This window comes from Melanostigma gelatinosum (genome assembly GCF_949748355.1).
Source record: "Melanostigma gelatinosum genome assembly, chromosome: 13".
Taxonomy (NCBI): domain Eukaryota; kingdom Metazoa; phylum Chordata; class Actinopteri; order Perciformes; family Zoarcidae; genus Melanostigma; species Melanostigma gelatinosum.
Genome location: NC_136646.1, coordinates 7,439,134 through 7,462,995, shown reverse-complemented (window position 1 = coordinate 7,462,995; position 23,862 = coordinate 7,439,134). Strand labels below are relative to the sequence as shown.

At 43.2% G+C, this 23,862-nt stretch overlaps 2 protein-coding genes across 3 annotated transcripts; one reads left to right on the top strand and one right to left on the bottom strand.

Annotated features, from left to right (window-relative positions):
* The first annotated feature begins 6,047 nt into the window (after positions 1-6,047).
* Positions 6,048-7,858, top strand: gadd45gip1 (growth arrest and DNA-damage-inducible, gamma interacting protein 1). Its single transcript, XM_079282732.1, has 2 exons — positions 6,048-6,454; positions 7,346-7,858. The coding sequence occupies exons 1-2, from the start codon at positions 6,054-6,056 to the stop codon at positions 7,632-7,634; spliced, it is 690 nt and encodes a 229-aa protein (XP_079138858.1). The 5' UTR covers positions 6,048-6,053; the 3' UTR covers positions 7,635-7,858.
* A 139-nt stretch (positions 7,859-7,997) lies between these two features.
* On the bottom strand, positions 7,998-23,560 carry LOC306787071 (tetratricopeptide repeat protein 39A). Of its 2 annotated transcripts, none has more exons than XM_079282085.1 (18): positions 23,392-23,560; positions 22,843-22,947; positions 22,194-22,325; positions 21,845-21,903; positions 20,736-20,803; positions 20,396-20,463; positions 19,746-19,845; positions 19,596-19,661; positions 19,403-19,511; positions 19,232-19,299; positions 15,421-15,480; positions 14,273-14,434; positions 14,080-14,171; positions 12,485-12,605; positions 12,289-12,400; positions 12,068-12,182; positions 10,034-10,150; positions 7,998-8,915 (listed from the first exon to the last, which is right to left on the bottom strand). In XM_079282085.1, exons 1-18 carry the CDS (start codon positions 23,424-23,426, stop codon positions 8,813-8,815), a joined length of 1,692 nt encoding a protein of 563 aa, XP_079138211.1. In that variant the 5' UTR covers positions 23,427-23,560; the 3' UTR covers positions 7,998-8,812. The 2 variants fall into 2 exon arrangements, with proteins under 2 accessions (XP_079138211.1, XP_079138212.1); XM_079282086.1 differs by having other exon boundaries at positions 20,396-20,460.
* Positions 23,561-23,862: the final 302 nt, after the last annotated feature.

Here is a 23,862-nt window from a genome sequence, read left to right as displayed (position 1 = left end):
TGCCGTCGTTGTTTACAAATCTGTCATCTCTTTTTTTTTTTTATAAACCACAATCTGTTCAAATCCCATGGCCGTTTGATCATTTGTAGGAAAAAAAATAATTCTTAATGTATCAGGGGCAGAGAGTGGCACAGTTGTTTACTACCGTGGGAATCCAGTGCCATTACAGACCTGGAACAAATACCAAATTCTTATGTAAACCCACTGTGGGTGTGTGTTTTTATAGGAATGTGCTTCTCTTCAGGTGTTTACATGAACGTGAGGTATAAAGATTTGTGATGCGAGGTAATTTAGAGAAGATTTTACGGCCATGATGTGGCGGCGGGGAATCCCAGATTGATGTCTTTACTGCGCTCTTCGCTGCAAAGTGAGCAGAAATAAGAGCTCTCTGGTGGCCCCGCCGCCCTGGTCTCTCTCCGTCACCCCTTACTGAATCTTTCAGAAAGCCACAGACACCCCTGCGTTTGTTTCCCCCACAAACTCAGTGGCGACTGCAGCCTTGAGACACCCACCTCCCCATCCCAACTCAGACCCCCATCGCGCTCCAAACGCATCACTAACTGGATCTCCATGTGGTACATCCATCACTGTAAAATAATCTGCTGCTCCCCGCTGAAAGCTCACCATCCTTCTCTTCCCGCACACACACATCAGCTCCTCCACCTCCACCACCCCCCTTCATAAGACCGCTTACGCTTGCAGTTCTGAATTGGGCCAAGTCCAAGTTTAACATCAGTCGGGGGGGGGGGGGGGCGTTTGGGGTGTTTAAAAAGCAGCCTGCGGAGAGCTGCAAGAGTCACGGCCATGACTTACGCTCTGCTAAAAGAAAAGAAAAAGATCTGCACATGACGTCCATGACGGCCTTTTTCTTTTTTTGTAACCGCGAATTGAGAAATCAGGAATGCCATGCAAGATGTTCAGTGTTTACATGTTAGAACCATCGATGAGGGGAATTTATAGCCATGTCACCAAGGACAACATTAGTTACCTTTGGATTATTAATTTGTGTGCGATGGGAGAGCTGTGATTTATCACCGGCGCCGCGGAGACACGTCTCACCGAGGGGGCTTTGCTTTGTCCTTTCCACTCTTAGGTTGTGCAGTGAAGCCACAGAGTTCTGTCACTACCAGGAAATGGAGGGATTTTTTTGGGGGGGGGGGGGGGGGCGCGGGGGGGGGGGGGGGGGTCCTCATCCCATGTTCTGGGGAAATGCTGATGAATTGAATTCTCGGTGCCAAAATTCTGAGCAAATCCCCCCTGTCATTGTTTAAGGCCAACAAAAGAGCGGTTCATTTAGACTCAATTTATTATGATTTCTTCTTTGTGTCAACAAATGGTAACGCTGACTTGGCAAATTGCTCCTGAGGAAAGACGACGCCAAACCTTGGCTCTCTCCGCCTGTATGTGTGTGTGTTTGAGAGAGAGTGAGAGAAATTGTAATTGTTATTATTATCAATATTATTATTTTTAATTACAAATGAAATCCCTTGATGGTTATAGGTTAAAGCTACAACGAGGTATACTTTAAATTTGTGTTGATTTTGGCGGTGCGTTTAACCAGAATCACTTCGGAAAACCTCTCACTTTACCACGCCAGGGTCTGCCCCACTCAGTCCTGGTTCTGGTTCTCCCGTGCCTCACTTCCCTCAAGCGGGCCCAGCAATACCGCCCATGGGTCTGCAGCAGCGTGGTGTCTGTGTTAGCTCCCAGCGGACTTTGTTAAATACTTGATTCTGATTGGTCGACTATGGCATTCTACGGTCTGTTATGTCTTTAGAGCAGACTGCAGCTACGAATAACCAGACTCTAGAGAACTCGACGTAGTCTCATAGACTTCTATACAACCAGAGGAGTCGCCCCCTGATGGTAAATTAGAAAGAATGCAATTGTAAGGCACTTACGCGTCGGCTTCACTTTTCAGACACAGACCGTTCTCAGTTCTTAACTCCGTACACGGTGAGAGGACTAAAATCATTCATAAATAAAAGAATGTGTGTCAAATTATTGATTTGTTTAGTAAGTAGCCATGAAACAAGTCGCTTGGCATCGAGGTCCAGCTCACCCTGTCAGGGTTCATTTCTCAGCAATGACCGGCTTGCTGTACAATATCCCTTTCTTATTTTAATGTTCAACGGCAACTTATTCATCACAGACCCTAAAGGAATTAAACCTCAGCAAGCCCAAATTGGCATCAGGGGCTCCAGTCTGATGAGCATTACGATGGTGGTCTTAGAGATACTACCACTCTGAGTTGTACTTGTAAGGAGACTCTATCCTCCAAGGATAGAGTCTGTTTGCCAACATGTGCTCTTGTATTTAAGCCACACAACCCTGACTAACGTCTTCTGAGAGATCCGTCTTTAAGTGCCCAGATGTGGTCTTGCACCAACAGTGAAGGCCAAAGTGTTGCGCTGTGCTTGCTCCACCAAAAATCTCTCTGTAGGCACTCTGCACCACTGCGACTACTCATCGCATCCAATACAAACGTACGGCTCTGTACAAACCAAACACATCTGTAAAAGCAGATGCGATTTAAAGAAGGTCATGATTCAGGTGGGCATGTTCCACATAACTTCCCTAAACATGTATTAATGCACCACCCGGCCCTCCTACTCGCATGCTCACTCAGAAATAGACCTGTCATCTTGCCACCATGCCCTTATCGTCTAACTGCTAACAAGCCTATTTGCCTGTGACTGACGTTGATGTGATCCCTAAAGCCCCGGGCTTGGCACCAGAACGCTCCTAAGCCAAATTAAGCTTCTGTCATGCCCCCCCCCCCACCTTCAGTCTAGTGCTACCCCTGCCATGGGAACCCTAAATCTTTAATGACGATGGAGAGCTCCGCACGCTCCCACGACACAAAAGCGATGACATCTGTGTCTGTAAGTGCTGCACTCCAGAGCAACCCCATTTGTTCCATCTCCGCTTCTTGAAAATAAATCAAATATAAAAGTTGAGGGAGGGCTGAGGCTGCGAAAAAGAGGAAGGGAGGAGGTGAAGCCGAGGACGCTAAACACAAAAGATCCTCTCTTTTCAAAGATGGTTTACTTCCCTGCCCTGTGGTCCTTAAAGGTTCAAAGAAGGTGTTAAAAAGGGGCTTAGCTCCCCTTATCGCTCTGGTGCTCTGGCTTCAGCCCACCTGCTCACAGCTACCTCCAAGTCGACAGGGACGTTTCGTGAAAAACGTGTCCCCCCCCCCCCATCACTGATCTGAGCTCCTGGAAGTCACTGAGAATGCCTCTGAAAGCAATTATTTTACCAGCTATGGACTTTTTCCACATTTGGCCATATCCCCAGTGCTACCAAACTTAAGAAAAGTGATTTCTAATGTAATACGTTAAATACATAAATAAAGAGCTTTTTTATTTTTTTAAATAATACTGCCTCTATGATCTGGAACAAACCTACAGAAGATACAGGGTAAGATCTGCCCCATATTTGACCACCTTATAAGTTAAAAAACTTTAGTTCTCCATCTACTTTGACACAAGCACTATCGCTCCCCATTTTGCACTTGAAGCATGCAGTCTCCTTTATTGATGTGTTCATCTCATTCCTTTAATCTGGAGCTACAACTAACAGTAATTTATCATCACATTAATCTGTCAGTTATGTTCAAGATGGATTTAGCCTGTGAGGCGTCCTTGAGGGCTTCGAAAGGCGCATATAAACAAAATGCATCATTAGTTATATTGTTATTATTATTAATAAATGTCAGAAAACTATGAAAATTGTCCATCACAATTCCCCAAACACCAAGGTTCTGAAATTGCTTGTTTATTTGAACAGTCCTAAAACATTAAATTAGAATTGGTGTGTGTGTATATATATATATATATATATATATATATATATATATATATATATATATATATATATATATATATAAAATTATGTTATTGTTGAATCATTTTTTGTCGATCAACTAGACCAGGGGTTCTTAACCTTTTTGACCTCGGGGCCCAACTTTTCAAGTACAAAGTGTCCCGGGGCCCACTCTGACTATATGCATCAAAAGTGTCAGACAACCTGTAGGTCATACAGAAACAGAGCAGTGGGCCTTTGGAGTCAGTACAAATGTAAGATTTTTGTCCGCATAAAATAAAAAAGTATCTTTCAGTATAAATAACTGCCGGTGGCTGTATCTGTACAGGTAAAGGACAGTATAGGGCTGCAACTACACTATCAGTGAACAACTGCCTCAAATTTGAAGAAGATTGGACAAAGTATGACCATTCTACAGAGTTTCTTCCATGAAGAGATCCAGGCGGAGCTCTAAAAGGACATTTGGAGACCCAAATGGACACATGGTAACCACATGATATTCTGACACACTAAAGGTGTTTCTCCCTTTATATTGTGATATTATATTATTTTCCTTTTATTTTTAGCCTTTACAAATTGCAAAAACGATGTATATATGGTCGAAGACATGGTGTGTGAGTAGCGGACTTGCTGTGCTTGATGGCTGCGACCGAGCGCACGAACGAGAATGAGAATAGCTCAGTTACGCAAACGTTGGTTGACGGCTTATGGAAGGGGAGGATAAGGTTTGTACTATAAGTACTAGCGTTTTCTGAAGGCAGTAGCTCCATGGTAACATCCGCTAGCACGTTGTCGGGTCTGTAATGTGTCTTTTTCCGTCGAAATGCTGCACGATACGACTTGCAGCGGTTATGGCGACTTTGGACAGTGTGTGTGTGGGCTCCCTTTGTGGAGAAACCATAAGAAATGAAAGAAAATCGATGCTTTCTTTGCAAAGATGAGGATTTTGGGCATGCTGGGATACCAAACACGGACATGTTTTGTGACGTATTTGCGCAAACAAGCCGTAGGAACGGAAGGGGAGGGGATGGAGGACGCCGGTGTTGAACAGGCAAAACCCTTGTTAAATAAATGAGATGATACAATGTGATGATCACAAAGACATTTATTATCATGTGTATGTAAACCTGCATACACAACAAGAAGCCCAACAGACTTTCCCACGAGCGTTGGATGTTTCGTCGCTACGTGTCGCTTTATTTTTGAAGGCTCCAGTGCTTCGTTTGATAGCATTAGCCCACATTCCACACACTGAGCCCTCGGCTCTGCCTCGTTGCCTCCGTTCACAAAGCTTAAGAAACTTAAGAAAGTCAGGGTTGTACTTGCGCACACATTTAGACTTTTGGGGGGTATGGCACTACTGTCGTCTTCATTTTTTCTTTTTAATAACTTATCCATAACTTTCGCTACAGGCTAGCGGTTAGCTGAGTGTCTTCTTCTGCTTATTGCAGCTTGTTAAAAACTGACTGACGCATTACCGCCACCTGGTGGTGGGAAGCTGTATCGTAACTGAGTGTCTCATGGATAACAGTGATATCTCTGGTGTCTTCAATTGATAACCTATGCAGTCCCGCGGCCCTCGCGGCCCACAGGTGCAAAACTGAACGCTTTTCGCGGCCCTCTAGGTGGCGCTCGCGGCCCTATCATGGGCCGCGGCCCTATCATGGGCCGCGGCCCTATCATGGGCCGCGGCCCTATCATGGGCCGCGGCCCTATCATGGGCCGCGGCCCTATCATGGGCCGCGGCCCTATCATGGGCCGCGGCCCTATGGTTAAGAATCACTGAACTAGACTAATTGATGAATGGTTTCAGCACAACTTTCCTCCTTTTTTATTTTAATGTCATATGCAGATTTCTCTCATGTAATCTCTTTTATGGGTGCATATAAAAAGTACTTATATATATTACAAAGAAACAAAAAGTAATACAAATTGGAATTCTGAATAATGTCTCATCGGTACATAAGACATTAAATTGCCTTCTTATCTTGGTGCCATCTTGACAAAGTGCAAGAATACTCAATGTCAATTCTAAATCTCGGAATGTATTTTTTTGCTGGTTATATTCGATGCAATATTTTAAAGTAAACCTCTTTAACTTTACCAATAAGACAGAATGTAATAATTGAAAACTATACAAACATAGGACTCATCGACCGTGATGAACAGGCACTGCGGCAGACACCGCTGTGCATCAGCAGGGTCCTTCATGTGGAGGAACAAAAATGGCGGCGTCCATGTTGTGCAGGAGGACGGGAATGTTATGCAGGACTTTAAAGGGACTTTCATGTTCAAAAACTGTACTTTTCGCGGACTCTCAAAGCGGGCTTCTATTGCAGACAGCGTCCTACAACCCCAAACCTTTAAAGCTGAACATCCGCGAGCCGTACATTCCCGACAAGGACAGCGAGAAGACGCCCGAGTGGCAGAAGACGGGCCGGTATGACAGGAAGCTATTCGGCCGGTACGGTTCAGCGTCGGGTATCGACCCTGCCTCGCTGTGGCCCAGCCACGAGAAGCTCGACAAGCTTATCGCAGAGGAAAATGAGTGGCACCCTCCATTGGAGGTAATGCTGAAGAACATCGAGGCCAAGGAGAAGGTGGAATCTGAAAAGCGGTTGGCAAAGTAAGTAATGCTAAAGGTACTGTAGCTAATGTGTCAATTATCGGACAGACCGTCAAACTGGTTCGTTTTTCTCTCGCTACAGTTCTGTGCTAGCACGATTATTACCGGGCAGGGTGTACGTAATAAAGTCACCTCTCGTTGTGTAACGGTAACTATATGGGAGGCACAAACTGGGGCTAAGAGAATACGGAGAAAGATAAACCAGCACCGAGGATTTGTCCACAACATTGAGAAAGGAAACAAAATCCTCCAAAATAAAGATGCTGGAAACAGAGACATTTCTCATATTTGCATGAGAAAAAGGATTTGAGCCGCAAACTAGTTGCCAATAATTTTTCTCTCGAACGACTAAGAGTTGAATCGACCGGTTGCTGGCTCTGTATGTGCATATACTGCGTATGTGACAGTTACTATGGGTGCAACGGTTTTTAAAATATATCTAAATGAGATTATTGTTGACTGATACTGCAATTTGGAGTATTAGGGGGAAATAATATACTCACATGGTGTGATTTTTGCAGGGATCTCTTACAAACATTCCCATTTCCTTGCGACTAAGTAAAACAATTAATGTGTTCTGTTCATTAATCTCCATTGTCCCAAATAAATCTTAGTGTATACAGGCATTTATAATCATTTATATTTGTGTGTGATGTATTATTTGACTGTTTATTGTGATTATAATATGGACTGGGCGACTCGTTTTGAGCAACAAGATACCCAAATATACTCGTAACTTTGATTGCCTGATTTGTCCTCTTGCTTATAATGGTTCATCCTGCGAGGACCATGAACAGTGCCACATTTCATAGCAGTCCACCTCATAGCTGTGGAGACATCACGTGCCACATTAACATCTGTTATGCTAATCTTTGCCCTCTCCCATCGCAGAGAGAAACTTATCGCAGCCAACATGGCCAAAATGCCCAAGATGATAGCCGACTGGCGCCGGGAGAAGCGCGACACCAAGAGCAAGCTGAAGGAGGAGAAGACTCGCCGCGCAAAGCTGCTGGCCGAGGCCAGACAGCGCTTTGGCTACGCCGTGGACCCCCGCAGCCCCAAGTTCTTGGAGATGGTTGCAGAGTTAGAAACGGAGGATAAGAAGAAGAAGAAGCTAATGAAGCGCAGACTGAAAGAGGAGCAGGCGGCAGCCCCCATCACACCTCCTGCCTCCTTGTAGTCTTGGACTGAGCCGTTTCCCACATAACTCGCTGCATTTAATGAAGATGGAAGGCATGCTGCGCTCTGAGGGACATTTGTTAAAGAGTATAACAGCTTGGTCCTTGTTTTACCTGATGGCTTCTGGAATGACCTGGATTCAAGAACTTTTTTTTTTCTGTAAAAAAAGCACATGTTCATTTCTCTATGCATTTAGCCTTCACTGAAATAAATTAATTTCTGTACAGACTGCATGTTGTCTAAAAGTATTTTCTTTATGGAAGATAAATATCCCGAACTACAGAATGCTGGTACTTTTGGCATCATTTATGACAAAACAGACAATTTATATGAATTTATTTATGCAAAAATAAGTTGCATACATTCTAACGTTTTTGGAAGTTTCCGTACACGGTGAGAGGACTAAAATAATTTTTAAATAAGTGTGTCAAATTATTGATTTGTTTAGTACGTAGCCGTGAAACAAGCCGCTTGGCATCGAGGTCCAGCTCACCCTGTCAGGGTTCATTTCTCAGCAATGACCGGCTTGCTGTACAATATCCCTTTCTTATTGTTGCATGCATACCTAAAGTCCAAATTTTGATAAATACACACCAAGAGGGCGCGACAGTTCCATGTCCGACAGTAATTTGCATTTCCATTGCATACAGAATGAGAAATGAATGACTAGCTGCTGACAGTCATATCATCCAGCCAGGTAACTATTTTCTAAACTTCTGGATTCAAAAACAGTTTGTATCTAATGTGTTTCAGTTGAAACCATAAATCATTCAAAACAGCACAGCCAGCTGAAGTTACTTCATTTTGTAATCGGAGCTCTTTCAATTACTATACACTTGATTAAATCATAACATTTCTTACATTACATATTTATAGTCTTTCAATCAACTGATTAAAATTGAGTTAATTTCCAATGTAAACCATAAAAATATTAAATTAGTAAATAAACTACTGTATATACACTCCTCCACTTTTAAGCTCTTGTCTGGGATTAAACAGGTTATACCTTCGTCCTGTGATATTAGTGTAGAACGAAAATGCTAAGCCTGAACACAGTGATAAAATACCCAGCATGCACTTGTTGAATACAGGTTACAAATCAACTGGGTATAACTGGAGCAGCCATAACCATGATGGGAACTGGAGAGTCCCGAGTGTGAAGAGCCTTTTCCAGTCGTCCTACATGCGAGTGTCCTCACTGGGGTCGGCCTTCAGTTTGGCCAGAGCGGCGTGGATCCTGAACTGTGTGCGGGACTCCATCGAGTATTCTTTGTAGTTGAGCCTACAGGTCAGAAACAGTGGAGGAGGTTAAAGTGTAACAGAAGGTGTGCTTGTGTGAAGTCTCAACTTAAAGTAGCAATCTGCTGAATAAGTTTCCTTCCAATAGGAGCAGAGGGTTGATTCACTGTCCCCCCCCCCCCCTCCCCATCCCATCGTGTGGCTGGCCTCTCAGATGTAGATTCAGTCGGCAGAGAGCGACCTCTAGTGTTCCTGTACTGGCTATACACCGAGGAGTAGTACTATCCTGTCCAAGCAGTCCTGAAATAAAAACTTTGATGGTGAAATAATTCTAATCGCAATTAATAAATATAACAGGTAATAATATGGGGATAATTATATTTGAAAAATAACATTTTATAGCAATAATTCAGCAATTTGGGTAATATACTTATTTGCCAAGCGTCAGGTGAGAAGATTGATACCCCTTATGTCTGATGTGTTATGAAGCTACAGCCAGCAGCCGGTTAACTTAGCATAAACACATGGGGAAATGGCTAGTTTTAGCTGTGGCTAAAGCTAACAACTTCGACTTCCAACACCTCAAAAGCTCATTATTTAGCACGTATTTAGTTTGTGGTACGTAGAAGAACGAACGCGTAATGACAACAAGTCACTCTCTTTCAGGGGGGTTGTTGTGCAAAACTATTTCCTGGCTGTGGTTGGCGGATTTTCTTACCAGAGCCAGGCTAGCCGTGTTTTTATGCTATGCTAAGCTAAGCAGCTGCTGCTTTGCATTTACCGCACAGACCTTCGTGTGTTATTAATGTTTTCAAGCAAATACGTGTGTATTCCAAAATGTGCTAAATTCCAAAATCAGAGCATTAATATAGCAGCAAACAACTACTGGCTATGTTAAAAGACAGTAGAGTAATGTCTACCTGAGCAAAGGAATTAAGTCTCTCTTCATCCCGTTGGTTTAATATTACAAAATAAACTGCTGGTTTGAAGTACTGGCACCTACAACTAATTAAAGTACTGCATTTCTGTATTGAATGCATATTATATGCGCACAAGAATGACAAATGACATTCCACTCGGTCATCTCACTGGATCTATGTGGCAGGATTTGACTGTGTCTCCGATGTTGTGTACAGTAGCTGCTGTGAGGGAGTTACATACTTGGCCTTGTGCAGCATCTTAATCGCCTCGTCCCTCCTGCCTTGTTCCATGTAGAGCAGACTGAGCTCCATCAGGCAGTTAGGCACCAGGTAGTGGTCAAACCGGATCTTCTTTTCACTGAGCAAACACGAGGAACAAGGTGCATTAACGGTGACCGATACGTACGGTTACATTTTACAAAGGGATGAAGTCGATACCCTGTAATGCCGTATGAGAGTTTGGGAGTTGGGCGGGCTTATAGTATTTTATAGTATACAGTTAATATATTGTTCAATTTAAAGAAAAAAGTGTCGGTTCAGGCACCGGTATCTTTTTAAAAGTATCGTTTTAGCACCGGTATCGAAAAAAACCCAAACGATACCAAACCCTACATGCAACCCGACATAAGAAAATCCGAACTAAGTTATTTCCTAACTTAGCACAACTAACGAACTAGCCAGTGATCGCTAGCACTAGCTAGGTTAGCTTAGTTTGCTAACCTATGTCGCAGAAAAGCAGATGGAGTCGACCTTTAACAGATGACTTTGGACCCATTTATGAGTTTCATTTGAAAGTTAAGTGACTTCAGGACATATGGTCAGTGTGCTGCATCCAGGTTTTTTACCTGCAGTGCACAAAGTGATGTTTTGTCTGTTCACAGAAGATAAACCGTTTTTCGCGTTGCATGCAGGGGAACAACTCGAGTGTTTTTGAGTGCAGGGCCGAGATCCTTCTTGTGGCACGCGTCAGTCTGTGTCACGCAGCGTCAGTCTGTGGCACGCAGCGTCACTCTCTGTCACTCAGCGTCACTCTCTGTCAGTTCAGCGGAAAGATTCAGCTGTGACAGGCGAGCATAGTTCGGCAATCGTCAAGAAGCTGCGGAGCTGAGGGGGCGGAGCTACATTTCCTGAGACATTTCCTGAGAACACCCGTTGTTGTTACGACAGATCAACTTCCATAAATCAGTTTTATGATTTTAGTTGAGTCACCGGAGCCCCCTGTTCTCTGTATGCATCCTTAGAGTAAGTACGTTGTACTTTTTTGTTTCTCTTTCATTTTATTTCAGTATGATTTTGCTGCTTTTGCAACAAAATGGAACATAATACACTTTCCAAATTATTACTTTTATAGTCACTTACAAGAATCGGCTAAAATAATGAAAATAAATCATCCGTTTTATAATCATTTAAAAGTATATATTAAAATTAAAAGACATAAAATGTCCAATCCAAAAATACATGTTTGTCAGTAGTAGGGTTGGGTATCATTTGGGTTTTTTTCCGATACCGGTGCTAAAACGATACTTTTAAAACGATACCGGTGCCTGAACGGTGCCTGAACCGATACTTTTTTCTTCAAATTGAACAATATATTAACTGTTAAAGTATACTATAAATATAAATAAATACAAAACACTTGGCTTCAAACTACAGCTTCAAACTTTTTAACTATGAACAATATGTTAACTGTTAACAGTTTACAGCATACTTAAATAAATATAAATAAATACAAAACACACACACACTTTGTACACGCACTGCAGCAATTCTTTTGCAGGAATATGAGCATATTTTCCCCCTCTGGCAAAATACGACACGTCTCATGCCTTATTTTATTTTACCAGTTGGTGGCGGTAATACGCCAATTCGTTTGCCAACCGCCAGTACACCTCAAAGGAGGAGAAGAAGAAGCTTTCGCGTGCCTGTGTTGTTGTGCTCATGAGCGACAGCGCTACGTACCCCGTTGTAATAATACTATGAGTGAGGAGCGGAGGACCGAGTCCTGCTGCCAGGACGGAGTCATCAGAGTAGTGTAAAAAAAGTATTTCAATCGGCGCAGGGTGACAGAGGGTGACGCAGAGTGACACAAGCTGCCAGAGCGTGACGCAGGGTGACGGAGCGTGACACAGAGTGACACAAGCTGCCAGAGCGTGACGCAGGGTGACAGAGAGTGACGCTGCGTGACACAGACTGACGCTGAGTGACGCAGAGGTGCCAGTGCCACAAGAAGGATCTCGCTGTCTCTCGTTTTTGAAGTGAATCCACCGGAGCTCACCTGGACAACACTTTGCCGAAGCTTTCCTCTGCAGCCTGGAGGAGACCCTGGTTCTTCAAACACAGACCCTTCAGCAGGTGGATCAAACTGCGGTCGTCCACCGAATACTCATTGTCTGTAGAGGAGGAAGCGGACGACATCAGCGCAGCAGACACCCAGACGTGTCACGTGATCTCACTTTGTCTACGGTTAGATTTCTAGGCAAGCAGAAGTTGGATTACTGGGAAACTCCAGCAGGGTGCGCTCCGCCTCCACCAAAGTCTGCATCATGCCTTCGGTCAGCTCTGGTCGCTTGCTGATCATACTGAAACCGTTCCACATGTACATCATCTCCTGTAATGAAACAGTGAATGCTGTGACGGGCGTCAGAGGAGTAAAACACAACGCACATTTTGAACGTTTGTGCGGAGCTTTTACCAACACCGGCACCGGCAGCCTGATCGGGCAGCGGACCTTGTAGCGCTTGGCTTTGCGGATGGCAAACTTCTCGGTCGGGGGGGACTTGCCTGCTATCTTCTGCTTGAAGGTGGGCACCAGTCTAAAAGAGACAGGAAAATAAGAACGACAGATTTGAGAAGAACGCGTGGGGTTTGGCGTGGCACGAATCAGTGCAGTTTTTTTCAATGATGTGCCTCTTTGACCAGCACAAAAAAGAACTAAACAAATGTAATTGTGAATGTGATTGCGTCTGAAGCGGTTTAAGAAATAAGAATAAAAAATGGTGGTAATCGAATTCATATGTAATTATTTTGATTGCAGTTATTATAGTAGAATTATTTAAGGAATATTGCATTTAAATTTCATATCAAAAAAAGAAAGAAAAAAAGACCCCGCAGTACTCTAAAGCAGCGGTCCCCCAACCCCTGGGCCGCGGGCCGGTACCGGTACGTGTGGCATTTGTTACCGAGCCGCACAGAAAGAATAAATAACTTATATTATTTCCATTTTATTGATCATCAGTCTGAAAGATGTTTTATTTTGATTCTCTCCCAATTACATCCGCCTGTGCCTCTTGACACGTCAAGACGCTTGTCTCGGTCACGTGATACGTTACCTCAAAAATTAAGCCCACAAGCTGGCGAAAATGAGTAAAAAACGAATGTCTTTGGAGAGCTTCTTTGCACTGATTCAGTGTTATGGCGAGTTGTATTTCATATTTGTTTTCATGCCGGTAGCAACACCTTGAAGGCCGGTCAGTGAAAATATTGTCTTACATGAAACCGGTACATGGCGGAAAAAAGGTTCGGGACCGCTGCTCTAAAGTAGCCCTTGGGTCACTGGTACCCACATTTAAGAAACACTGAATTAGTTTACTTCATCTTTGGCATTTAAAAAAAAAGAAAAAGTATTTGGGCTACTTGGTACTTGGGTGGTGTCAACACAAAAGTGACATATTAACACCTTACACCAAACATGTAGGCTAACGGTTTACACATCCAGCAGACACAGAGCAACATTAGCTTTCATTTGGAGTCGCGTGTCTGTCCGCCTGATGAATTTAAGTCCAACTTTTTTGGTCTCCACCAGCTCCTCAGGGAAATATCGATGCTCCACTATGTTCACCAGTAAGTTGCTTTAACTTTGTCAGTGCTGTTTGGAGCTGACAGTTTGTGTCCGGTGGGTTTATCATACATTAACAGCAGTTAAAACCGTCTTTATCACTGAAGAAATATTGCCACGCTACGGAGCTTTTTCTTCTTCCCAGGACGCTAAAAAAGTGGAAACGTACTGCTCACAAAACTACATACAGCCGTGTAACACCTGTAATGACGTCGTTACTTTGGCTTCCAGTTCATTTTAGAATTGGTAGAAGACATTGCAGTGTTGGCCAGAGATGATGCAGCTTCCCACGAGCAAATGCACTCTTTAATCCCCCAGGTGCACACAAAGTAGACAGACAGGTATGTGAACAAGCCTCACTTTGGTAAAATTGTAATCATGTCATGAGCCTCAGGACAACAGCAGTGTGTTCCTGAGATATGCCATGCAACAGTTACAGTGTGTGTGTTTACCTAAAGAGCTCAACCTCGTCCTCCCCAAAAGGCCTGGCCTCATCTTCACGCAGCATGCTAAGGTAAGCAGCTTTCATATAAACATACATGGCCTAGCAGGAAGAAAACATAAAGACAGGAGTCACTCATTTTTGTCTCTCGGGATGTTTTCCGACGCTCAGGTTTGTATTCACTCCCGTTCCGGGTTCTGTACCTTGGACCAGCGGCTCTCCTTGCTCAGCAGGTCTGCGTAGAAGTACGCCATCTTCCACACGCGCTTGTAGGTGAAGCACCACATCAGCTCCCAGTAGCACATGTGGTGGAACTGCTTCCACGCCTGCTGGGCCTTGCAGCCGTCCTCAAAGAGTGCCACCGCCTGGCATCACAGCGGCAGCGTTCATCACACGGCACATTAGAGGAATACTTCGCCCCTCTAAAATGACCCTTTGTGTACCAGTTCACTCACCCTGTGTTACCTTAAATTCTTGAGAACGTACAAGAACGTAGAAAACGTCCTGATGAATTGAACACTTCTGCGTAAACAGTCTCAAACTTGGACGAGTCCACAGTGTTTTAAATAGTAAGGTTTCAGCGATCTATGTGTTTGGGTCGTAGTGAGCCACACCCTTGAGTAGTATTTATGTATCACTGGTGGCAGAAGGGCTATGATACGAGGAATAAAAGAAAATTTAAATGTACCCATTTTTTTAATCACCGTGGAGGCATGTGAGAAAAAGTACTCTTTTCAATTCAAGGTGACATGCGGTGAGTAATTGATATACGAAATAGTCATTATGGGGGAGGCACACCTTTAATAAGGATATGTAACAATGACTGCATTGCTGTATGTATGTATGTATGTATGTATGTATACACACACACACACACACTATATATATATATATATATATATATATATATATATATATATATATATATATATATATACATATACATATACATATATATATATATATATATATATATATACATATACATATATATACAAACATATATACATATACATATATACACACATATATATATATACATATATATACATATATATATATATATATATATATATATACACACATATATATATATACACATATACATATATACACACACACACACATATACATATATAAATACACATATATGTATATACAGTATGTGTATACACATAAATACATATACACACACACACACACACACACGTAAATATGCATATATTTTTGGATCAATGAATTCAAACATTTTTTAATCGTATTTTTCTAATGTATTTGACATCATGTTTGTTTGTATGGAAACATGTTTTGTCGTTAATGCTTCCCATTAAAAACATGTTATGAAACAGACCTCATCGATGTTCCCCTTGATCTCTTCAGTCCTGCCTGCAAAGAAAAGGAATATTGCTCCCTGGACAGAAGAAAAAAAAGAAGGAAATGAAATCAACAAATATATGTTTTGGAGGCTCCAGTGTTACATGTCAATCATCTGTGTGTTAAATAACCACCTATCCGCAGGCAGACCTATTGTATTGCAATTACTCTCGGGGCAGTGTTTAACAAAGACATTTCCATTGGCGTTTGGTACACATTGTGTCAGAGCACTGAGTTTGTTCTCTGGGATGGGCAGGCATGTCGGTAAAAGGTGGAGTGTGAACAGGGATTGTGATTTTACAAGAATGTGAGTCAGGTGGAATGGCAGGAGGGATGGCGTGTAAATGAAGGACACACGGTGTTAAGGACTGCAGGGTGCACAAGGGACTGCGTGAGGGGAAGGTGGAGCGAGCGTCGGACAAATGTAAACAGGGTTGGGACGATGACTGGACGATGGAAAGAAAAGAGAAACCGTGTGAGTGGAAGGAGGGATCCGTAAGAAAGAAAGAGCCGACATATAGAAAAGAGAACACAATAAATGTAATACAAACAGTACAAACGACTGGCAATAAGGATCTTTTTCAAACATTTATGATAAATCTGTACTCACATGAACCACGCAAGCTAATTGCTGAGATGTAGGAAAAACAAAGTATGACGGGGAAAGAAAGCAATGGTGTTTATTAGGGGTGTAACGATACGCGTATTCGTATTGAACCGTTCGGTACGAGGCTCACGGTTCGGTACGCATGACGAACCGAATAAGTTTTTTTTTTTAAACCTTTATTTAACCAGGTAGTTCCATTGAGATAAAAAAATCTCTTTTGCAAGATGTAAGTAACAATACAAGATGTAAGCAAGATGTAAGTAACAATACTACATAACATTAAGGAGCAGTTTTTGTTTTTTATGCTTATGTGTTGCTAAGGAGACACCCCAGAAGATGGGTCACTCAGGTATAGTTCCATCATTGTTCAAAGTCAAAGAATAACTTCATGATGTTAGTTGTAATAAATAAATATATTTTTAAATCAAGTACATTTCTCTGGCATTTATAGTTTTCGACTGTACTGAAACGTACCGAACCGTGGCTCCACTGTATCGTACCCAACCCAACCGTGAATTTTGTGAACCGTTACACCCCGAGTGTTTATCCAGATCATCTGAACCACTTTCCCTCATTGCACAAGAAATGTGTAAGCGAGCATAAAAATGATACGTACGGTGGGTCAAAGGTGTACCAGGAAGTTGCCCAGTCTGACTTTGCTATGCTGCCGTGTCCCAAAATCTCGGCCATTACATAGGAGAGTACAATCAATGCATTGTCATTAATCGGCAAAATTGAGGGTCCAAACTACAAAAAACTTAAACAACAACAACCCTTAAACTAACTTCTTTAAAGTTGGAGTACTCATAAGAGACACGTTGAAATCAGAATAGTCAAAATAGATGCAGCAGAGGCTGCCATATCCCCACTTTTACTCCATAGTATGGGAGAAGCTCCAAAAACACTGGATCCTGCATTTCCCATAATGCAACTCCTTCGCAATTTTTTCGTTGGAGCCATTACTTGTGACCAGTAATCTAATCTATAAGTGTAAAATAATCGCAGTTCCCTTTAAAAGCCTGGTCAAACCAGCAGAATGTTTGGTTATGATACGTATACCGCTAAATTGCACGTATTACACAACCAGTAATATTATTACACAAGCCATGTCATGAATCTATTGCACAACCCCTGCAGCCTCAAAAAACTTTATTTACATACTTTATTCAGTGAGGTAGGAGGAGACTTCAGACCGGCTGAGTTTACATGGGGATACTGTATAACGTTTGCCAGACAATATACAGCAGTGGCAGGCCGTGCATTTTATACCCGGGCCTTCAGTGCTGTCCGACGACAGTTGAACCACCTCCTAATAACCTCAATATGACGGCACAGCTACTGGTTATTATTTGTTGCTAGGGGTGTAACAATACACATATTCGTATTAAACCGTGCGGTACGAGGCTTACGAACCCAACAACACCTTTGAATAATACTAGTGCATTTGTAAAATGCAGAAGCTTAAATTGTGGGAAATATAATGTTTTCGGTGGACTGCGCTCACGTAGGAGACAACGGGCAAAAATGCAAAATATGTCATAACTTCTTCCATATCTTTCAATTTGAACTCTTACTACTCCGACTAAGCCTCTGATGGCTACCTTAAGTTTCTTTTTCCAATAGTCACGTGCTCGCCCACTGATGCTGCACCTTACTGCAGAGCTGCACCTGAAACCTGAGCTGCACATAATGCTGACGTAGTTATAGGCCAGCTAGCAGGCTCTGACACGTCAAAGAATACGCCCAACATGTCAAACTAAAGATCTGATTGGTTGAAGACTATGACAATCAACAATATCGTCCCCATTCACTTAAACTGCAAAGGGATTCACTTGTAATGCTGCGTTCACACCAAACGCGCCGCGCATTCATCGCGCCGCGCATTCATCGCGCCGCGCATTCATCGCGCCGCGCATTCGCATCCATCGCGCCGCCAGTCAAAACGGTCAAAGGAAACAGCCCAATGAGAGTCAGCTTCCTGTTTCCGTGTCAGGTGGGTTTCACGACTGCCCGGCCCCTTGGGAGACTGGCAGCAGGTCCCGGGTCTATTTACTCCAATTATGACCGATTCTTTCGCTCCATAGTCACCAAAGAAAACATTGGACCCATTTTATACTAGCCAAATATCTTCCGAACATTTTGACACTAAAATGGCATTTTTCAGACAAATCCGAACTTCAGCGTGAACTGGCAACCAATGTTAGCTGTGTGTATATCTAACGTTAGCAAAAAAATATATACACGAAACACATATACACTATGCAAATATAACCCGATCTGCTTTCATCCAGCCACTAGACATTCACAACACTTCCAAACCATAGACTGTCTATAAGAAGTGGATGTAACCGTCGTGACGTCACCCGTTGGTTTGTAGTCGGCGGTTTTGAAGCCTTGAGTTTGGCATTTTGTCCGACGCCGTCTTTTTTGCAAGCAGTGAACATATTTGGACGACAGAGGAGTGACGTAGAGACGCTGTCTACAGCTCTGGTAGCAGCAGCGACCTGTCAATCACAAGGTGGCCATGCCCTGACGCATACCCTGCTTTATATTTAGAGTCTATTTGACTCTAAATGGACCATCATTTACTAGATGATCATGCTGTATTGAAGAAGACGTGAAACTAGAGATTGAGACCATAAAGTCATGTTTACAATATTTACTGAGGTAATAAATCAAGAGAGAAGTAGAGTCATTTTCTCATAGACTTCTATACAATATTGATTATTTTTACAACCGGAGGAGTCGCCCCCTGCTGGTCAGTAGAGAGATTACAACTTTTAAGACCCTCTTGCATCGGCTTCAGTCAGCAGAACTGAAGGTTGCCACCTGATTTGAAATGGTAAATGGACCGTACTTGTATAGCGCTTTTCTAGTCTTCCGACCACTCAAAGCGCTTTAACACTACATGTCATCATTCACCCTTTCATACACTAATGGCAGGCGGCTACCATACACCGCAGGAAACAGCCTGCGGGAGCAATTTGGGGTGTCTTGCCCAAGGACACATCGACACAGATTAGCGGAGCCGGGGATCGTACCACTGACCCTCTGATTGAAGGACGACCCCGCTCTACCACAGCTAAAGCATTAGCGTAGCTTGTAATGAGTCATCTTTGTTATTTTGTTTTCAGAGAAAGCGATATATAGATAGTTAATATCAATCCTCATTGACACTCACCCTTGGGTAGCGGAGACGGAAAGGCTTCAGCAGCATCTCGGCTTCAGTCACCTCTCCCTCGCCCGTTCCTGAGAGGACAGAAACAGAGTTACGATACCTTACGTCGTGCAGGTTATCGCACGCGTTATCTGAGCGATCTGAATCTGCGATGGGGACGAGGTCCGGCACTACCTAGGATGAACATGATAAAGGTGTAGTAGCAGAGCAGCAGCAGAGCGCACAGCATGGAGCGCAGATTCGTCCCCGTCACACCGTCGTGCAGCAGAGACAGACCGTACTCCTAAAACGGCACCACACATGTAGAAAAAATAAATCCATGAGTGTGAGCGCGAGTGAAATAAGTGAGGAAATGCAGGCATCTCACCTTGTCTCCGGAGAATCCCGCAAACTCCAAAACTTTGAGTAGCCGTGGAGGAAATAGAGAGAGTGTCTGTGAATGAAGAGGACAACACGATCACACACAACACACAGTCAACCGATGGTGATTAAAGGACACTTTGCTCTGCTGACGTACCAGGTTAAACGCCCCTATTCCAAATGATATTCCTCCCTCTAAGTGCACGTGGCTGGGTCCTTTGACAAAGCGGCGAGATTTTATGAAGGAATGCAGTTCTCTGGATTAAAAAAAAAAAAAAGGCATCCATGTCAGTTGTTTAAAAACGCAGCTCAGCATTATAATCAAATACCGTCTATGAAATGTGACTCAGCAAGAAAAGAAAATGGATAAAGTGTACTTTGGCAATTTTTTTAACCCTGTGCCTGACTTTTAGTCCCACACTTTATCCTTAATTTCCCATCATGCAACACAACAGCATCTCTTTTTAATAACCTCCCTACCCGATACTCTGTACGAAGGCTGAATTCACTTTTTTTAAACATTACGTAGCTAAGATTTGAGGTAATATTCAGAGAAAAAAAATGTAAGTAGTTCATTTAAAAGAAAAGAAACATAAATTTGCAAGAAAAAAAGGTAGGAATTTTTTCTTTTATAAAACACAAAGATGAAATAATGACGGTTACTGTTTAAAAGGTTTCCTCCAAAACTATGAAAGGCAGAATTGGTGGTGTCCCTTAAATAATAACCGTATTAAATACTTTTGGAAAGTCTTGATGCACATTAACATTACACACCACCAACATTCACCAAAATACCTCGTTACTTACTTGTATATTAGGTAACTGTTTCGTACTTTGATCCCTCCTTTGATGAAACTCACCATGTTCTCGTCCTGCTAAAATGAAATACATGAATAAATATAAGAGGGCACGAAGGATTTTGAAAGAAGGTGCTTGGATTAGATTTCACTCCACAAACAGAAAATGACACTCGTAGAATTTTCATGCCACGTATTCACTGGGACACTTAAAGAATTATACACAGTCTTGGAAACCTGGATAATGTGGGAACTTTTGGTGTGCTGTAGGATATACAGATATAGATGTGTCTATAAAAAGGACATATAGTTCAGGTACGAGTTTGAAATAGTGGATTAGCCTACTGTACCTGTAAGAAGGTGAGAGCAGCTCTTTGGAGTTGGCACTCGGCGTAACACACTTCAGCATGAAGCTGCACTGCAAACACACACACACACACACACACATTACATAAAATGATCGTCGTCAAAAAGCAGTAAAGCATCAGACCCAGCCCCGGATGTTACTGTCTGCATAGCTCTAGGGTTAGCAATGCTGCTCTGTTAGTCCACCACTTTGGCCGAGACTGAAATATCTCAACCGCTATAAGGCAACAAAAACAAAAACTTGCTTATTTGCAGACATTCATGTCCCCCTTGCAGGATACATTTTAATAATTTGGTGATCCTCTGTCCTTCTATTTAGCGACATGATCACTTTAAATATTTGCAAAAGCTTGCGAGATTCCCATCAGCCTCAGTGGTCTTTTTTCGAGTCAATCGCTAATTGTCCAATGTTAGCATGCTAACCCTCTGTTAGCATTGTCATTGTGACAATGTTAGCACAAGGCTCAACACTAACTTGTAAAAGTGGCTGCCAGGCAACCAGGCATCCACTTTAGGTTGCTGGAACTGAGAAATATGTCATATTTAGTAGGCTTATATTTCGAGTGATTAAGATACTCTGCAGTTATTCGTCAGCTAAATAATGAAAGTGTGACATGTGCACATGTCATGTGTATGTTATACATGCTTTAATGTAGAATGTTGCTGTCCAGCTCAAAGATGCCGAGACAGTACTGCACCAAAAACGGCCAAAAATGTGTTGCCATTGGCAACCTGGCAACTGTTACTGTTGCAGCCCTGTAGCATGCTAATGCTAGCTTTTGGCTTTAAAGAGTCACTGCACCTCCGTTCAGCTTCACAGAGCACTTTTCTTGATTGATGTTGAAAATTGCAAGTCCACAGAAAAAAGGACTGCTGATACGGAGAAGTTGACAACACAGAGCTAATTAGCATGGACCTTTTTTTTTTGGATACCGCAGGTTCAACAAATTAATTCAGCAATCAAACCCTGTTGAAAACAAACTGGATATATGACAACTGGACATGTTATCGCCATTGAAATAAGGAAAAAAAAAAATCTACATAAATTACACTTTTTCTTTTCATTTCCTGTTTTTTTGGGTGGATTTTTTACCTTCAGTGAGCGATGCCCCGACTGACTTGCTCGACAAAACCGGGGACTTCCTTCGAAACCTGAAACACCAAACAATACGTCAGCATAAACAAAACAATTTATTGTGTTGCTATTTCCCACTAACCACATATCTGCTGACAGCGATCATGTGTCCAGCTCCGCTATCTTATCAGCCGCTAGGCTATAATGGCTCCTCTCATGCAAATGCAGTCAAATCGGGCCATGTAAATGAACTTTGCTGTTAAATTTGCCTCTCATGGCTCACAGGCTGAGGGATGAAAAAAGGTAGCAGCACTTTTAGAGCATAAAATGATACTCCGTCAAAACACATCCACGTGGCCGTCCTGACCTCTGGCAGACCTCCTGGGCACTCTTCATGGTATTTCCCGCATTGGTGATGTCATCGGGCTGGAAAGTCATCATGGCCTGCATTTCCAGCACCGTGGCGTAGATCAGAGCGTGGTACATGCTCTCCTTCACCCTACACAGGGGGAGACGGAGTGGCAGTAATCAATACACATCACACTGTAAGCAAACAAGAGGCGAGGGGCCGGCTCCTGAGCGACCTTCTGCATTTTCCTGTTAAGAAAAGATAAGAGGAAATATACGCGCCGCTCTTTATGCTTCCTATCTCCCCTCTGCTGCCATTCCCAGTCACATCTTGTGCACACTGTTTATTTTTGCCGTTCTGTTGGCTGTCGGATCAGTTAGACCTTTGGGCGTCAGCTTCAGCAAACATCTCATATCCTGGAGAACCAAAGAGGCCTGAAAGTGTCCAAGAGGCCACCCTTGTGCGTCTCGGCTGACAGGAAGCGCAGCCTACGAGAGCTTCCTCAGTGCCGAGCCCAAATACTGCTGACATCATACTGAAACGGGCCACCGTGAATGTGCTAACCCCCCCCCCCCCCAAAAAAACAACAGTATACAGGAAACTCAAGACAGCGTGGTTCAAAGCCCTCCAGTGGAGCCAAACGTGACTCGTGGGTACATTCTGTTACCTCGGCCGCAGCATCTCCAGGCTCTCATTGAAGTGGTTGTTGAGGAAGAGGTCCAGGGCCTCCATGCACTCATCCAGGCACTCTTTCAGAGTCATCTGCGAGGAGCTGCAGCACAAAACACAAACATGGGAAACGCATTCAATGTGCATGTGCAAAACGCATTCAAAGTTGAAGTTAGGTTTTTTTCCACAAAACACATGAAGCAATAAGAGCAAAATCACACTGCAGACCTGTGGCATGCCCTAAATATTCTCATTCATATCATACTCAATATTCTGGCCCAAATTAAGTGTCTTCAGTCAGCTGTTCTGTTTACCAAGAGTTGTTTACTCGGTCTTGAGTTGGGACTATTTCGTCAGAAGAAGACACGGAAATGACGACTAAATGTAGCGTTTCCTGGTGAATTTAACATTACAGTCGATTATTTCCTGTGCAGGTTTATTTTTTTCCCCACAGAATTCCAACCTAGCGGCGAAGAAAAGGTTAAAGATATGAAATCTTTTTGAGAAAGAGTAACTTTTTTTCACCGTGTCAGTTGCCCGTACTCACTTTTCTGCAGCATTTGCCTCTTTCCCATTAGACATGTTCTCTCTCTATCTCTCCTCGTGCGGTTCGCGCGCGCGCACCGACACCTGTTGGCTGCTCAGCGGGTCCCTCGCAGGAATATCAACATGCATTCACCGCTTCAGAACACCTGGGGGACCGAGCTCTCGAGTCTTTTTTTCCGTTGGTTTAAAGTCCCGTCAAGTGCTCCGAGGTGATGGCACGCGCTCGTCTGCGAGGATCCCGAGCGAGCGCACAGTTGAGGCGCGTCTGACCCCTCCTCCGTGTGACGTCGCTGCACGCACACATCAAGACGGCCCGGAGCAGCAGCGTCAGGTGCGAGCGAGCGGCTCCCTGTTTTCAGTGGTCGTGTCGACCGGTTAAACTCCTGCGTGAAGAATTCCAATGTTATTTCCGGGACCGAGGAAAGTTTAGTCAGTAACTGTGAACACGAGCTACTCTCTCTCAAAGCCTAGA

Excerpts from the sequence above, each read along its gene's own strand:
- gadd45gip1 (XM_079282732.1), top strand. The coding sequence starts at position 6,054 with ATGGCGGCGTCCATGTTGTGCAGGAGGACGGGAATGTTATGCAGGACT. Across the intron at positions 6,455-7,345 it reads TCTGAAAAGCGGTTGGCAAA|AGAGAAACTTATCGCAGCCA; the intron begins GTAAGTAATGCT and ends CTCCCATCGCAG.
- LOC306787071 (XM_079282085.1), bottom strand. The coding sequence starts at position 23,426 with ATGTCTAATGGGAAAGAGGCAAATGCTGCAGAAAA. Across the intron at positions 19,662-19,745 it reads GAATAGGGGCGTTTAACCTG|ACACTCTCTCTATTTCCTCC; the intron begins GTACGTCAGCAG and ends CTTCATTCACAG. Across the intron at positions 15,481-19,231 it reads TCCGTCTCCGCTACCCAAGG|GGAGCAATATTCCTTTTCTT; the intron begins GTGAGTGTCAAT and ends TCTTCTGTCCAG.